Below are 17,720 nucleotides of genomic sequence, written 5' to 3'. Positions count from 1 at the left end.
ATTTACTTATGAGTGACTGTAGTCTCTCCTCAGAGTACACAGAAAACAGTTGTGAACAGAATAACAATCCATGGTGCACTTATTAATGCTGTAATCTAAGTTTTTAGCTTAATGATTTACTTTTTTTCTTAAATGTTTAAAGATACATTTTGATTATCAGAAACCAGGGGGAGAAAACTGAGTATATTTAATAGCTTTATTCTCTGCAGTTTCTTTTGTAGCATTAATTTAGGATGATTTGTTAGTCTTGGAAGATATAGCACATGTTAGTGCATGTAGTAGATTCTCAGAAAGTACATGTAATGTGATTTCCTCATTAAAGATGATGCTGGGGATGAAAAAGATAGTTGAAGAAGGGATTTCACTTTCTTTACTCATGTCAGGTCCCATAGGAGCCCTGACTCATACCCTAAAGTCTGGTATCTGGGGAAGGCAGTGGTGGGCAGTGTAGTGTCAGGGATATCTAGGCTCACGTTCTGGCCCTGCTGTTCACTAGCTGTTTGACTTTGGATGAGTAACTTAATCTCTCTACACTTCGGTCTTTTCCTCTGTAAAAGGAAAAGGTTTTGAGATATTCTAAAGAACTTCAGACTGCAAGCCCCCTGCTTTGTGGGGGGAATGTAGTAAGCATCGGTAATTAGTCTTAGGCTTGCTTGCCCATCCTGGCTCCGCTTGCAGACCTTGGCGTTTTCTTGCCTTATCCTGTGAGGAGCCTTTGCTCTTGGCGATTACTGATGGAAAGAGGCTCATGCTTCAGTTCAGCTGTTTTGCAATTTATATTTATTTTTTATATTTTAATTTTTATATTATATTTTTAGGAGTTAAGTGGTTTTTGGCTAAATTTGCTACACTAATATTAGGATACCAGGAAACATTTTAACTGATTTACATTAATTGATTTACAGTTAATCTGGTATCTTTAAATAAAGTATAGGCATACCTCAGAGGTATTGTGGGTTCAGTTCCAGACCACTGCAATAAAGTGAGTATTGCAGTTGTGAGTGAGTTGTAATGTTTTTACTAGTGGAGGAGGGTCTTACCTTCATTTTGTTAAGTAAACGCATTTGTGAAGTGCAATAAAGAGAAGTGCAGTAAAATGAGGTATGCCTGTAGTGGCTTTTTAAAGGTGGTTTTATACTGCTAGATCTTTAATTTTTAATAAATGTGTATAGGATGATCTGAGACTATCATATTATCTAATGAAGGTCTTTGGTTCCCAGAAATTGATTTAGATTTCCTAGATGCAATCTAAAGAGTAAACATCATGTTTTTTTTAGTTGAAATATACTTTATATATATTAAAATGCATAGATTTTAAGGATACAATTCTGTGAGCTTTGACAAGTGTTTATGTCTGTGTAACAACTACCCAAATCATGATATAGAACATGTCCATTACCCTAGTAATTTATGTCATGTCCCTTTCCCCCTTGTTATACTCCCCCCCCCCTTTTGATTTCTGCCATTGCAGATTAGTTTTGCCTGTTCTTGAACTTACTATAAATGGAATATGCAGGATGCGTGGTTTGTGAATGGCTTCTTTTGCACAACAGTGTTTAGAGATTCATTCATGCATCTGTGCTTTTGTGATTATCAGTGGTTTTTCCTTTTTATCTATAGATTTGGCATTCTTATATGATGAAGGAATTCATTCTAGTCTCATTCTAGGTATACCTGTGTCAGATGTGCTTGATAGTAAGATGAAATCATTGGTGTAGCCGTGGTAATAGTAATTACATGGATTTAGTAATCATAGGGGTCTATGATATTAAACACATTAGTACTGTACAGAAGCAACAATGTGAACAATGGTGATGAACTTTTAAAAACTTATAAATATCTTAATGTCTAATAATACTCATCATTTATTGTAGGTGCTACAGAATATTTTGGAAACAGAAAATGAATATTCTAAAGAACTTCAGACTGTGCTTTCAACCTATCTACGGCCACTGCAGACCAGTGAAAAGTAAGTTAGATGATAAATTGTGTTAACTGTAGAATAGTTGTTACCTTAGGTTGTTCTCTTGTATTTTCAGAGAATAGAGGGTGAAGTACTAGGACAGAATTTAGTGTGCCAGTTTGCCTTAGACCTAAGTAGTTTGTTCATTAGGTTAAGACTTTAATAGGGCATTGGGATGGGAGAGGAATATGAGTAAAACTGTTTACATATTTTTTACTGTTATTTTTCTTGGCTCTAGGTTAAGTTCAGCAAACACTTCATATTTAATGGGAAATCTAGAAGAAATATGTTCTTTCCAGCAAATGCTCGTACAGTCTTTAGAAGAATGCACCAAGTAAGTAAGATGCTAAAATTTATAAAATTCAAATTGGTATAACTGGTATTTCAAGGATCAAGTTTAACATAATTTTAGAATTTATATTTTCAAAGATGGAAACTAGGTTGTTTTGAATTTTTTAGGTATATTCTATAGCAAAAGCTGTTTATTAGATTATCTAAATTTTATAGTAGTGATCTCTGAAGGAGGGATCTACTGACTGGTCAGAGAAAGGAGGAGGATTTCACGTTAGTGATGATTTTTAAGATGTTCAGGGGAAAGTAGGGGATGAATAACCCCTGAAGAGGAGAGGATGGCATGTGAAAGGGGGTGGAGGCACCAGTTGCCACCCATGTGCTACATGAGGAGGTATGTGTGTACATACCCTTGCAGGCCAAGTCTTCCCAGCACCATCTTCCAGAATGTGTTGTTCCTAGCCATCAGGAAGCTGAGGAATTGTAAAGCACTACATACAGAATGTGCTGTTTGGATGTATTAAGGACTTGGTTTTGTCACTTGTCCAAGATTTTTTTCAGGGGTAGGGGACAGATATGTTTTGGATGATTGGACATGAGATTTTTTTCTGTGTGACAACTATTTTATATTCTTTGTTAACATCAGAAGTTACAGGATATTAATATCCACTGGGTGTTGGATGACTTAAAGTCATAATGCACGTGAAAAATTTTGAGATTTTAGGCTACCAGGTGATATTTGATGTTTGTTTATTTGTGGGCTTGATAAAGGAAGGTAACACCTTTTATTTTTGCATTATCTTTATTTTTGTAGCCACCAGAAGGACCAGAAAACTTTTTTCTCTCTAGTTGGTCTCTGGTTTTCCTTTCAGCTTTTTGCACGTGTCTTTCTCAATCTTGGAAATGGTGAAGGGTGGCTTGCTCTCTGTGCCAGCAGTTCTTTAAATTGGTAACAGTTTGCCGTGCTGAAAGTAGGTTTGCTCTCTCAGCTTTGGCTTCAAGGTTTCATAGAGGAGCTTCATATTGGAAAGTGGGGCAAGGAAAGCTCAATGTCACCAAATTCTGTTCTCAAACAGAAATTCACATTTTTGTTTGTTTGCAGTATTTTGGTTTGCATAAAATGAGATTACTTACATAATCATAAAAAGAGTAGTTTGAGAATCGCTTTGCTTTCCTTTTGGTGAATGAAGATCGTTTGGCAGCATTTGGGGTCTTTGCAAGAGGCTAGGCCTATTGTGTGCAAAATGGAAGTAAATTTTTGTTTCCCCTTTCCTGCTAGCATAGGTAATGTAGACTAAATAAATTAATACTTACTTAGTACATTTTACAGTATCTCTTGTGAGCCTCATGTCAGCCCTATGAAATAGGGCAGATACTACTATCTTCACAGTATAGATTTAAAAACAAATTCAGGGTAGTAAAGGAATGTTAATGGTGAACGACACCAGATGTCAGACCTCAGTCCTTTAGTTTAGATAAGAAAGAGTTCAGAGCCAAGAACTCAGATATAAGGGAAAGTTTATTTAAAAAGTCACAGAGGTAGAAGTGAGCCAGCTGGGCTGCATGGACTCAGGAAGCAAGTTACAGAGGCAAAAGAATGGCCTTTGGAGCTTAGGAGAAAGAAAGCAAAGATATGTGCCTGGGGGGAGTAAAGGGAAGTGGGAAAGGCATCAGTGTGCTCAAGAGTGGGAGAGTGCACACTGGGTCCTTCCTCTTAAGGGGTTTTATCTGTTTTGCAAAGACGGATTTTAGGGGAGGCCTTGGGAGGATCTCAATAGAATATTCATCAGCTTCCCAGGTGTTTCCTTTCCTGGTCCTGGTCTCTACTGGTTGATTGGCCCTAGGATAGGGGGTCATTAGTTATGCAGCTGGTCCTGATGTCAGCCACTGTGTCACTTCCTCTTTCCTGGGCCTGAAGCTGAAACAGAACTGAGGCTTAAATGTTATCTTTAGTTGACCAAAACTGTCACTGTGGTCAGCAGGCTTAAAGCTTTGTTCCTAAGAATATTTGATGTGGATCAGAACCTCCCTGTCCTTAGGGCTTAATGCTTAAGGGAGTGGTCATGCGGGGGCTTGTATGGGAGTTGAACGAGGCAGTTCTCTTGCCCCCTTGTTCCTCCTCTAAAGCGGTCTACCACATCTTGTAGCAGCGTGCTAGGAGAAGAAAGGTCACCCCGGGGGTGAGATCCCACCCTGTAATACTTGTTTTCCCAGTTTTGCCCTTTGCTAGTGTCAACATAAGAAACATTCAAACCTGCAAAGAAATTTTGTGAGTTTATTTGAGCCTGTCGACATTCTCCGGGAAGCAAAATCTCAACGGATTGAGTTAATGCTCCAGAGAAAGGCAGTTTTGCACCTTATTTTATACATTGCAATCAAAAGAGATGACACAAGTGGGTTACGTGAAATCCATTGGTGATAGAGAGGTGGGAGAAAGCAAAGTGGGGGTCGGGGGACCTCTGGGATTGAATGAAAAGTAAAATGGTAGACACATACATCTTTTACATAGGTGGGTACAGGATAGTTAACAGTCAACAGTTAACATGATGAAACAATGAGGATTTATGGTCTCTGCCCTAGTGCACTGGTTGTGACCTGTGGGGTCTGGAAAAAGGGGTGTTACCCTGACATTCCAAAGGAATGTTATCATAGATGCAAAAGACAATAGACAGGCTCAGTTAAGGTAAAGATTGACCTTTGTCAGGGAAGGTACTGGCCTAGCACATGACTACCCACCATAAACAGCTTTTAGTTAAAAAAGTTTTAATTTTAGACCATTCTTCGTGGTTACTTTAGGTCTCTGAGTTTGCAAGGCCGCCATGCGGGCCTTCCCTGAGTTAGGTTAGCATATGGCCCCTTTTCGTCCACACTAGGCACCCGGGGCTTTCCACCCTGGTGACCTTGTATACCTGGCCTATCATTCCTAGTCTGCTCATGTCTGTCGAAGTGCCTACTATATCAATATATCTAATCAGGCTTCAGTCCTTATATGGTCTCTGAATTTGGCCTGACTTAGGTATTATTTTGGTCAAGTTCCTCGAGGTTATGGTACATAGATATGAAGTATTAGATTTCCCATGATGAAATAGATGTTTGAGACTAGCTTTCCTTATCAACCATTTCCCTTCTCTCTCTCTCTCTGTCTCTCTCTTGTTAATCATGAATATTCTGAAAATTTTCAGAGATCTGGGCAGAATTCAGAGACAAAATTCAGGGTTGCATTCTCTCTAACTCTCATTCCTGGATTTTCCCCCTGAGTTCCCAGCAGCTCAGGGGTTTAACTGTCCCACATAACACAGAGTTAACCACCATTGGCCTAAAAGCAGAGAAAACAGACATGTCCACTGCCCTTTTCTTCTCCAAAGCCAGACCTCCTTCAGAATCTTTGTACCACTGATTGCTCTCTGGTGCCTTCAGGTAGTAAGTTTGATACGAGTAACTTAGTTATAACCAGAAATGGAACCTCCTAGATGTATATAAAACCCAGTCTTTTTCCTGTTTCTCAAATCATGATTCTCTGTGTTGTAGGCTCCTTGGAAGCATGTTTTCTGTAGTAATCATGCTCACAATTCAAAACAAACTATAGGCTTCCTTTTAACATCCTCATGCAATTTGCTGTATTAACATTTTAAAAAGATGAGAAAGACAGGGCACAAAGAGGTTGAGTGACTTTCCCAAGGTCACTAAATCCAGAGCCCCCAGGCCCCATCACCCCATCCTAGCTCCAGTCACTATAGTCTGAAAGACAGATTGATTCCCAGGACTCTTTTCCCTGGTGAGAGTCTCTGATTTATAGTTTTGCTTCTTTGTCAGCAGCCAGTGGGTTCTTCCCAGGGCCAATTCTTCTCACCCCTGCCCTCTATTTACGTGGAGCAGCCCCTGCTCTGGTGCAACAGTCCCCTGCCTTGCCTTCAGGACTCTGGGAGATGAGATGGCTAGTGCTCTACAAAATAGTTTTTGAAATGCAGTTTTCCTTTGAAATAACTATTTTAAATGATAGAGTGATCCCTATAATGTAATGATTTACTATAAATCCTATTACATTTTTATTTAATGAGACTTGAGAATCTAACAATGACTTCAAAACAAGCTTTCAGATAAACTCATTTGTATTTTCTGGGTTTACTTGTATTTTATGATGGAAAGTAGATTAAAATCTGTAGAAAATGAAATCTTAGAAGTTCTTCATGCCTGGCCAGTGTGACTCAGTGGTTGAGTGTCGACCTATGAACCAGGAGGTCACGGTTTGATTACCGGTCAGGGCACATGCCCAGGTAGCGGGCTTGATCCCTAGTAGGGGGTGTGCAGAAGGCAGTGGATTAGTGACTCATCATTGATGTTTCTATCTCTCCCTCTCCCTTCCTCTCTCTGAAATCAATAAAGGTATATTTTTAAAATAATAATTGTTATTGTTCTCAGATCATTGATAACACCACTTCCATTATCAGATTTTGGTGTTAGCACTACCTGAAGGCCTCGGAAGTGGCTGACATTAACAGCCCAGTGCACCCTTTGCTCCTTCGCACCTGGCGTCAACACCATGTTGCACGCCCTGCCTACGTATTATCATACTCTGCAAAACAACCTCTCGAAGCACAAGAGAGAAACAAAATAAAAATCCTCAATTTTAATACTTGTCATATTCTGCATTGATCATCTTTGTAAGTTTTGCTTGCTTGTTCTGTTAATTTAGTGATTTTAGATGGTGTTATGTGTGAGACATGTTAGCACATGACCTAGGCTCCAGTCTTAGGATGACTCATGTAATCTTTCTGAGTTCTGTCTGCTGGTGCCATCTAGGGAGTATGGATTACTATGGCTTATAAACTGTAAAGCTGTATTTATATGGTGGTGGCAAGTATAGTGAATTCTTACAGAATTGGCTTGAGAGAGGCAATGAAACTCTAGGGCCAGGCTCAGTGGGGCCAAAGAAAGAAACAAAACCTTATATAATGAAGTAATTGTTCATATATAAGCCATACTAAAATACAGTTTAATTTTAATTAATTGATGAAATATAAAAAATGAAAATCCATTGATCTAGATTTTAGGTACATTCTCCTTTGAATATATCAGGGGCTTTGGTATTGGACCTGGTGGGAAGTGAAATCATAACATAGTATATGGCACAGCACTGAGCAGTATTATGCAATCATTATAACTTAACCATTTTCATGTGCACATCTCTGACCATGCTCTTTTCTTACTCATAAAACTTTATCATCCCTTCATTGCAGTTACCTTCAATCCCCTCAGCTCGGCAGTTGGGTTTCCCTGCTAGAGCTCTCACATTCTAGAAGCCAGGTTCTATTGCACTGTGTCCCTGAACATCACCTGCTCAAATGTCTGTATAGTAGTCTGAAAATGGATGTGTCTTAGGTGTCTAGATCCTGGTAGAAAGCTGGTGCAGCATCATTGCAGTGTGTGATAACTGGTCTTTGGTGACTTAGAAAGGATGCTGGCCTTTGCGCCTTCTCCTGGAGGGCGTGTGGTTTCCTCCTCTGTGGTCTGGCAGCAGTTTGTAACATAAAATTGAGGCATCATCGGCTGTCTTATAGTCCCTCTACTTTTCTACTTGTTTCATATTACCCAAAAAGACTGCAGTCACTTTTAAGGTAGAGAAGACTTCTTAATCTTTTTTAATCTGTTCCTAGTGTCTGAATAAATAGTTGAAGTTTAGTTGTTAGGTCAGTGACTGTTTATCTTGGAGATAGAACTGTGGCTAATTCCTGAAGACTATTAAAAACCTCATTTAGGAGTTCACACTTGGAAAAGAGTCTGCTAGCAGTGCAGATGCTAGTTTCCTTTGACTTAAGATAGGGATAAATGAACTAAACCGTAAAACCCCAGATAAGCCGGTTACTGCATTATGTAAATGCTATTGACAGCTGAGTCATGTTCTAGGCCAGAATAACTGCCTTTCCCGCTCTTTCTCTCATAATAGTAATGATGATAATTGCCTTCATGTTTTGTTTGCTTGTGGGTTTTTTTCTATACCTACCACTAATTTATTCCTGGCTTATGTTCATTTCTTACAACATATTCATATATATTAGCTACTTATTAATGATATATTCTAGAAGTCACTCTGGAGCCTTCTGGTTTTCATCTCTAGCCCTGCTGCATGGTCTCAGAGCTTCCCTTGACTGCCTTCCCGCTGCCTTTCACCTCTGTGTTGGATGCTGGTGGCTTCCTCTGTTTTTGCTGCAGTTTCTCATTTTCTAGAACATTCTGAGGAAAGAGTGTATGGAAGGCGTACACTCTTAGTCCATGTTCATAGACTGATTCTGATGCATGGAGAAGAGTTGTCAGAAGTTATTTCCGTCCACTGTTTTAAGGTTCAGTGTTGTTGAGAAGTCCCAGGCCGTTCTAATTCCTGATTCTTTGTTTGAAACTTGTGTTTCTCCCTCAAATCCTTTAGTGTCTTTGTTTCTAGGACCTTGAACTTCGATGCTGATGCATTTGGTTTGGGTCATTTTGCATCCCTCCTGCTCGCACTTTGGGTTCTTTCCTCCCGGAGATTCATGTCTTTTAGTCTGCTAAGTTTTATGATCATTTCTTCAATTTACTTGTTTCTTTTGGTTGTTTCCTGTATCTGGAATTTTTATCCTGACCCTGGTTTTCTAATCTTTTTCCCATTAATCTGGGAGATTTCAGAATTTCATTTTCCAGGTTTCCTATTGACTTCTTAATTGCTATTTCATTTTAATTTTCAAAAGCTTTATTTTTGTCCTGAATGTTTTTATTTTCAAGGTGTCAATGTAAGAATGTCCAAACCTGTAGAGAATTTCTGTAATATTTTATTTGAGCCAAACTGAGGATATACTTGGAAGCAATATCCTGTCAACAGACTGAGATAAATGCGTTTGGGAATAACAGTTTCTTTCTGTGCATTTGAAATTAAGGAGGGAACTAAGGAAGATTACATAGAGATGGGAGAAAGCAAGGTGGGGATTGGATTACAGGATAGTTAAGAGAAGAAAAACCTTTTACTAAAAAATGTGTATGGGCCATGACTGCCCACCATGACCTGCCCAGTTAGGAATTTATGATCAGATCACCCTGTGAGGTTACTTTCTGTAGAACCCCTTTTTCCCTCCCACAAAAGCATCCTTTTCTTTTTTGTAGATCTTGTGTAATTTCTTTTAGGATTAATTACAATTCTTTGGAATATTTTTCTGCTCCCTGAAGAGTAACTATAATGTTTTGCCCCCTTCATATTCGCCTGCCTTCTGTCCTTTGTTGTTCTTGTTAGATTTTTCCCCCCAAAAAGTGTTTGGTCATATTTCTGTGTCTTCTTAAAATTAAGATTGGTGCACTAAAACACTTGAGTGAAAGTGTTGACCATGGGTTGTACCTCGTTCACTGTTTTGTTGGGGAACCCCTGGTGTTACTGTGTTTTGGTCACTGTTTCTCTGGGTCAGATTCTCTCAGAAGAAGAGAAGTCTCTCTTGGCTTTCCTGCTTTGAAGGTTATAATCCTTCCTGTCTGTGCTTTAGGCTTCTGGTGGGCAAGGGAGACTTGGGGTGAGGGAGGGTGGGTCAGTGTCCTTTTATGCTTCCTGTTTTTTAAGGAACCCTGCTCTGAGTCACTGCTCGTGTGCTCAACCAGTGACCTGGTCCTCAGAGGTGAGTGTCTTGCTGCCTCACAGACGTTTACCCAGCTATGTTTGTGGCCCCACTGCCTTAGGGCGGCCTGATAGCTAGGGGCACAGGTGTGGTCTTGGAGTTGGATTTCCCTGCCCAGTTTTGACCGTTCATCATCTGCTTTTCAGCTTCCATAGTTGGCTCTAATCATCTCTTTTTCTGTTCTTTCTGTTCTTGTGAGTTTATGGCTCCTAAAGAATCAAGGTAACCGTCATTATAGTGTGGATTTGGGAAGGAGAGGGCTTGATGTGCTCAATGCCCAATCTTCACCTGAAGGGAAAGGTGGCTTTTGTATTTTTGCTTGTGCCTACCTTGATGCTACTTTGGTAGAAAACCTTACCATATAGCCACATTTTATAATTCTCATTTTATGCAAAATGTAAGGCTTTGTGATATCTATTTTCCTCACCACCCAAAAAAGCTTGGACTGGGGTTTGTAGCTCTGCTCTGCACAGGTCCTGGCATCTGGATGCTGGAGAAAAGGTTGAGGATTAGTTCACTGTTTTGTAGAGAGCATCTTTGAAGGTAGGTACTTCTCCCTGCTCTATGCGTGCTATGATTTGTATATTTTGTTTTCATAGAGGTGGTACACAAGGAGGTCTTTCTTGCTCAAAATAGTCTATGTTTGTTACTTAGCAATTTTCCTTCTGTCTGTAAAATTTAGGATTATTTCCTTTTTATTGCATATCTCCAGGTTGCCTGAAGCTCAGCAGAGAGTTGGAGGCTGCTTTTTAAATCTGATGCCACAAATGAAAACCTTGTACCTTTCATATTGTGCCAATCACCCATCTGCAGTGAATGTTCTCACGGAGCACAGGTGCGTTCACTTAGACATCTTACCTGAAAGGAAAGGACTTCTTGGGGTACCCTCCAAAAAACAATGATAATATTCACTTGATTATTGAACAATGAAAATTTTAATTACCCCTTACAAGTAGTGCCTGAAAAGTACTGGTAAGAAGTCTTTGAAATGCATATTAGCATTTTTGTAATAGAAAAGGATGTTTTTTGATGTCTCCCCTTCATTCTAGAGCCCTTTGGACAGTGAGTTGAAGGAGCTGGTAAGTATTCTGGAATGTAGCTGCAAGCTAAATCAGGGTACCAGAATCACATTTCTCTCAGATCATAAAACTGGAAGTACATGAGTCTGAGTTAGATTTGCTGTAAAAGAAAATGTCCCATTTAAAATTAGGGCTGGGTTTTATAGATATATTCAACCTTAAATTGGCGACCATTAGTTTTAATGTTTTAACCTGAAACAAAATTAAAACACGTGAAACAGAATATACAGATTTTCTGCTAGTTTGTTAAGACAAGTCTGTTTCCTGAGAATTGTAAGACTTAGAAACCGCTGCAGTCATTAGCAGATGTTAGAGTACAAGAGACACACATTTATTAAAAAGTGTTTTAGAAAAATGTTTCTGGTTTCTTTCGAAAACATTTCAAAAATTTTTTAAACCATAAATGGAAAAATACTTAGCATCAAGATAAATGCCACTATGCTTCTAGTTCTAATATTTAACTTCCTCTTACTCTAAATATTTCACCTTAAAACTTAGGAACTCTTTTGGTAAGCAAGCGTTGCTGAGCTGCTTAGAGACTGAGTTGGGGTTTCAAGTGTCGTGTCCCTGTGAGTATGTAAGTGGTGGCAGGGCTTCTGGATCAGTTAGACTTGGTTTGAGCCCTTACTACCCTTTTTAAGCTGGTGGGCCTGGGTCACCTCACATCTCTAAGAATGCCTATTTCATAGGGTTATTGTAAGCATTAAGCAAAACATGTATAAACTGGTCAGAAGTGAGTGAACATGATAAATGTCCTGAAGTGAAGCAGCAGTCTTTGACATGGTGATAAAGAGAGGGGAGATTAGGTTATACTGGGTCCAACTGAAACAAAAAACCCAAAGGACTTCCCCTCCCTCATCATCCCCCCACCTTTCCAGGAGGGTGGGCTATGTTAGCGTGCATCTTTCTGAAACCATGAAACATGCATTCAGTTATGCTCTCTTCTGTCTACTCCTGGGAGTTATAAATTAAATGAAATTTCTCCAGAAGTGGAATGCAAGGATTACGTTTATGTTTCTGAAAAATTGTAAAGGAATTGTTGATGAAGTGATGGGGGAGATAAACAGAAAGTAAACAGAATGTTAGGACAAAATTATAATCTTTTTTATCTTTGCTCTCCCTCTTTTTGGGGGGATTGATTCTGTGGGATTGGGTTAGAAGTATGGAGGGGGCTGAACAATTTTAGGGAAAGATTCTAAGTATTTTTCCCATTGAAGTGAGGATCTGCCCTGAAGATGACATTTAAAGCAAATTCAGACTGTTAAAGTTTCCTAAAATAACACTTGAAAGGGAAATGCTTGCCAGTATGTGCTGTTTGTCCTCTCTTCTGTACTGTTACTTTAACGACTGTGTCATAGCTGAAATGTAAGTGTAGCATTTTCTCAGAATAACAGAAAGAATACAGATAAGTTTCAGAGTGAGGAAACTGCCTCCTCCATGTGGCTTGTCCCAAAGTCAGGAGGTGGGTGGAAAGTTCATGCTCCGAGAGCGTGAGCCTTGAGAGAAGACTTGGGTGAGGCAGGATGCGCTGCCTGTGTGCCCTCCTGAGGTCCCTGAGCAGTGAGAGTCCCCACTCTGTTCACAGGTCAAACCCCACTTCTGAAGCGTAAGTCCATGAATGGAGACTAGGATCGCATTTGGCTAGTAGCTTCTGTTAGCGTTCACCACTTTTCATTCTGGGATCTTAACTTGTAACCACTTTCCTTCTTCCCTACGTTTGTTGAAGTCTTAAAGCTGTCACACTTACGGGTAGATTCATCTATGTTTATGCTTGAATATGTTTTTTAAGGATTGATTTAAGTGTAGTGTTTTGAAGTTTTAAAGACTTATTTGCAGTCTTACTGGATTAGTTTAAATTCTGAGTGTGAATCTTGTAAATGCATTTACAGAACCACCAGTTCTAGCATTATAACTGATATGTACCTTTTGCATTATCATATGATAATAGACATCATGTGTTCATGCCTGCCTATTTTGAATGAATTATGGGTTTCATAATTTAGTCTGTGAAATGAGTTTTTTCCCCCCCCAGCACTTTAATTGTTACTTTTTGCTTGGCTACATGGTAGTTCTCCTTATTTGTGTTCCTTTTGTTGCCTTCTTGCAGCCCACAGTGTCATTTCAGTAAATACAGAGGAGATAATGTTGTATAAGGATTGCTCACATCAGTAGAAATTAAGCTGAAAGAGCCATTGTTTTGTCAAAATAGCTGTAACCAACTGTTTTGTTTTATTGTACTAAATTTTTTTTTTAAAATTAAAAAAATGAAACTGATTTATAAAGATTTATAAAGTTCTGTTTCTTAACTGTACATGTTCTGGCTTTACACAAATGTCATATATATTAAAAGAAGCTACTTTTGCTTGTATAAGTTCACTTACATTTTTAGTTGTAGGGTTTTTTTGTGGAGAGGGGTGATAAGGATAACTTGCCTAGTTTTGTTAATTTTTCTCTGCTATAACTATAGTTCTAGAGTTTAAAATATAACCCTGAAATATCAAAAATGACATGAATAGACTCCTCTGTGATTTTCTTGATAGAAAAGCCCTGCGTGGATTATATTTAAGGGAGCTGAAATATAGTTGTAGTACCATAAACTTTCATTTTTATGAGACTGTGCTTGGTCAGTTGTTCAATACTTAGAGAAATGCATATAAGATATAAATTGCTCCTTCTTAAATCCATCATTTTACTCTACTCATGCTTTAGGGATTGACAGAGTTTGTAATTTGAAAAGGAGCATTTCTGAGTAAGGATTTATGAGGAGCATGGGGAGGGCATTGTGAATGTGAAAGACAAAGCAGTATGGTGTAGTCAGAGGGGCCAGGCCAGATAGACACAGTGTGTCTACTCAGGCTCGGGGGGCCCCACTCGAGTTCAGCTGTCCTGCTAGTAGTGAGAACAGAGGCAGTGGCCTTCACTGGGCATCCTCATCTGTAAACATGCATAACAACACTTGTGGCACAGGCCCAGAGTGATGTTTACAGGAATCATGTACAGATGCATTTGCTCTGATGCCCAGCACAGAGTGCTTGTCCCCTAGTGTCACTCCCTTCTCTCTGACTGTTCTGTCTGCAGCTCTCACTTCTGCCTGAGCTCAGCAGAGGGCTGGGGAGAAGTGGGAGAGGAGGTACAGGTGAGAGTCAGTCTTGGAGCACTCTTCACTTACCCATCTCTTATGGGAAGAAGTCAATGCTAAAGAAAGGAAAAGGCGAAATAATGATAAAACTATGCAAACAGGTACTCCAGGAGACTGCTCATGGCTTTTAAATGACCGTGACCTCTGGGATAAACGCTAAACTAATCCACAACAAGGTTCTGAAATATCACTATTCCTGCTTTCCGTAATCCCAGCCCTGCTGTGGTTTTCCTGAGAAAACCATTCTTAGAAAGCACAAAGTTATATACTCAGAGATACTGAATTGTGTGTTGGTTATGAAAGCAGGCACACACACAACCGTAGAAGTAGTTTGACAGCTTCTGTGGTGACATTTTAAATTGCATCACCATGATGCCTATCTTACATGAAGCCTTATTTCTTACAGAAATGAGAAACTTTATTATATGTGGTGTGTTTTTTTATAACTAGGATTATGTTTGCACTTTTTTTTTAGACTTTACTTTGATTTTGATAATATCTCCTAAATGTGTGTATATTTATTAAAAAAGTGATATTAAAAATCTGTATGTACAGATAGATTGGTAGTTAGATAGCAGGTACTATTAACATTATTACTGTATTTTATATGTAGCCCAGGAATGCATTCTGATTTTAAATGCAATGCACCTTGCTTGTTTAACTACACCACCTGAGTTTTCACAAACCTGAGTTTAGATAGAAGTAGTCTTCTAAAGAGGTCTTACATGCTTAAGCAATGTAAAGCTAATTCCTAGTGATTCATTAATTTGTTTTCAACCTGATATTTGAAATCTTATATTTCTAAGTTGGTTTAGTTAAGTAAGATGATTTCTCCTTTAGGTACATTAGCAGAATCAGTATGATCAGTTGAGGATGGAGTAAGAGGTGGGGAGTGCCAGCACCAACTCTTGTTCTCACACCTCCCCACATGAAGTCATTTTGGGTTGAACCATAGGAAGCTGTTATGTTAACCACTTTTGAGCTGGCAGTTTCAAATGGTTTAGCCTAAATATGGTAAGGAGCCCTTAGTGTGGCTGGTGTTCCCAAGAAGCTTGGGCAGAGGGCCAAGTATAGCTGTGTGGAGGAGGGATGGAGGAAGCGAGGCAGCAGCTGGTCCCTGTGCTCAGAGTCAGGTAACCTACACTGAGGTCCGATGTGTTCAGTTATACTCCAGGTTATTTATTTTATGACATCACTTAAATGCTCTTCCCAGTAGATGACACGGAGACTCAGAGTTCACTGTGTTCTCTTCCTAGTGGGTGGCCTGAGCTGGTGCTTCCTTTCCTCCCAGCCTGTCTGTCCGCTAGTGTCCCATGTCTGGAATGACACATGCAGCAACAGTGAGGAACACAGACCCAGGTCCTCACATGGACCCTAAACATCATCTGTCCTTCGGTGGAGAGACAGAAACGAAGAGTTCCAGTCACTGATATGAGTCATAAATGGGCAGTGACAGAGGTTGACTCCCACTGCACTTCTGGCCATCCTGGGGTCATTCTCAATGCCGTGGCTGCTGAATTGTAACTATCGAGGCAAATAGTGTACACGATAGTACAGGCATCAGGACGGCATTGTTGGTTGTGAAAGGAACATGAATAATAGTGAAGTTGATGGTGAAAGAGGAGTAGTAAAAATATTAAAAACTTCTTTTTCAAGCTTTTAAAATTTCTGAATATATAATCAGTTTCCTCAACACTAAATGGGGATAATTTTCTTCTTTGCATATTGTAAGAATTAAATGAAATGGTGATGTGAAAATACTTTTGAAATTCTGAAGCCTAAGTAAGTATTAATTATTTTGTTGTGCCATGTTGTGCACTCTGAAGGTTGGGAAATGCTTGTTTCCCTCACAAATGCTCTAGGGTACAGTCGATGTTCAAAGGCTGTTTGGTGGACTGATAAGCATCTGGAGTGTTAATGCTCTGATTCAGGTTATTGTTGTTTTAAAGCATCTTTTCCCTCTTTCATTTTTTACCATCTTGAAGTTCCCAGATAATTGAAGTCTATTCTAGCTCTAAGAATACACACTTATATTTGAAGACGTCTATGAAATTGATTTGCCGAAATGACCTTGCATGAGTGCAATTGCATAGAAACCATATGTATTCTATATTATGCACAATTGTTTTTGCTCATAATGAGAGAAATAACATGAACTTTCTGAGGTTCCCCTTTGGTGTTTTGAAATAACCAACACATGTTCGGCTAGTGTGGTTTTAACAATATTAATGATACCCTGTTATATTTTTGGTGATTGCTAGTGGGGATAAGGGAGTGTCATCAAGCTGAACTTTAACAGCGGTGTCTTATTCTTTCATTGCTGGCTGCTTGTTGCTCAGTGAGGAGTTGGGAGAGTTCATGGAGATGAAAGGTGCCAACAGTCCGGGGATTCTCGTGTTGACAACTGGCCTCAGCAAACCATTCATGCGCCTGGATAAGTACCCCACTCTGCTCAAGGAACTCGAGAGACACATGGAGGTACTGCTTATCACGTGTCTGTCACTTGGAATCTGTTATCCACTGTGAAAGAAATTATTATTATTATTGATTAATTTTAGATGCCAGAACCAACAAAAAGTTTACCAAGGTTTTTTAATTCAGTGGATTTTCCAATGATTTTGTTAAATATTAAGTTTTTTCTCCTATCCCAGCTCCTTTATCTCTTCTTTCACCCATTGCTGCTGATAGAAAAAGTTCTAAAAGGTAGAAAATGTTAATAACATTGAGGAGTCCTCTCAGGAGCATTTAGCTACAAATATTAAATGTATACGTTGTAAAGTAATATAATGTAAAAAGCATCATTTGATTAGAGATATGTATTTATCTTATTTCCCAATAACAGGCTGTGGGCCTTGCAGAAATTTGGGTTCAAGCTATTGGTTAGGATTTCGTAAACTTTTTCTGTAAAGGGCAGCAGAGGCCATGTGTAAGGAGTGGGTGTGGTGTGTGCTATCTGCATTCACCACAGCAGATGTTGTTTTCCTTACTCCAGTTCTTGGCTTCTCTCTTCCAAATTAATTGTTTCTCCTAAGGCCGCTGGCTCCATGATTCCCTTAAAGAATAAGAGGTGGTACTTTAATGCTGAGAAAAAGAGGATGCATTACTGGTTAAAAGGCATTGGACGATTCAAGATAGTCTGTAGAGAGTTCCTTTTTAAGAAAAAGCTTTTCATTATGAAAGCTAATGGGGTGTTTCTTTTATTCAAAGGATTATCATCCAGATAGACAAGATATTCAAAAATCCATGACTGCCTTCAAAAACCTTTCAGTAAGTGATTAAGTATATTATGGAGTGTTTTTCTCAGTATCATGGCAAGTGAATGTAGAAAAATTGTTTATCAGCTAAAAAAGTTAGATGATAAAAAAAATTACCTGTGATGTATAATTTACTCTGATGAAATAAAAATAAGCATACATATAGTATGTAGTTATTCCATGGCTGATGGATTCTCATGCTTTGCTAGGCTTTGGACACTAGAACAATGAAATAATAATTGCTTAAATTTTTAAAAGGCACCACATAATTGATGCTATAGCTACCTGAAAATGATTTAAACTTGTTTTTAACCTCCATCCAGTGTCTATAGTGATAGAATGTGAAATGGAATACTAGTGGTTCCT

General features: G+C 39.0%; 1 protein-coding gene across 4 annotated transcripts in view; it reads left to right on the top strand.

Annotated features, from left to right (window-relative positions):
* The window catches only part of ARHGEF7 (Rho guanine nucleotide exchange factor 7), a 123,764-nt gene that overhangs the window by 74,521 nt on the left and 31,523 nt on the right, over positions 1-17,720 (top strand). For all 4 annotated transcript variants that reach the window (XM_087814225.1, XM_087814226.1, XM_087814224.1 and 1 more), the window contains 5 exons: positions 1,875-1,969; positions 2,202-2,297; positions 10,595-10,717; positions 16,440-16,578; positions 17,308-17,367. In XM_087814225.1, the coding sequence (XP_087670351.1) occupies positions 1,875-1,969; positions 2,202-2,297; positions 10,595-10,717; positions 16,440-16,578; positions 17,308-17,367 (513 nt within the window). The remainder of the gene's footprint in view (positions 1-1,874; positions 1,970-2,201; positions 2,298-10,594; positions 10,718-16,439; positions 16,579-17,307; positions 17,368-17,720) is intronic.

The sequence above is a fragment of the Miniopterus natalensis genome, chromosome 2 (assembly GCF_054644295.1).
Source record: "Miniopterus natalensis isolate mMinNat1 chromosome 2, mMinNat1.hap1, whole genome shotgun sequence".
Taxonomy (NCBI): Eukaryota; Metazoa; Chordata; class Mammalia; order Chiroptera; family Miniopteridae; genus Miniopterus; species Miniopterus natalensis.
The sequence above is the reverse complement of the archived record's forward strand: the minus strand, read 5'-3'. Positions and strand labels throughout refer to the sequence as shown.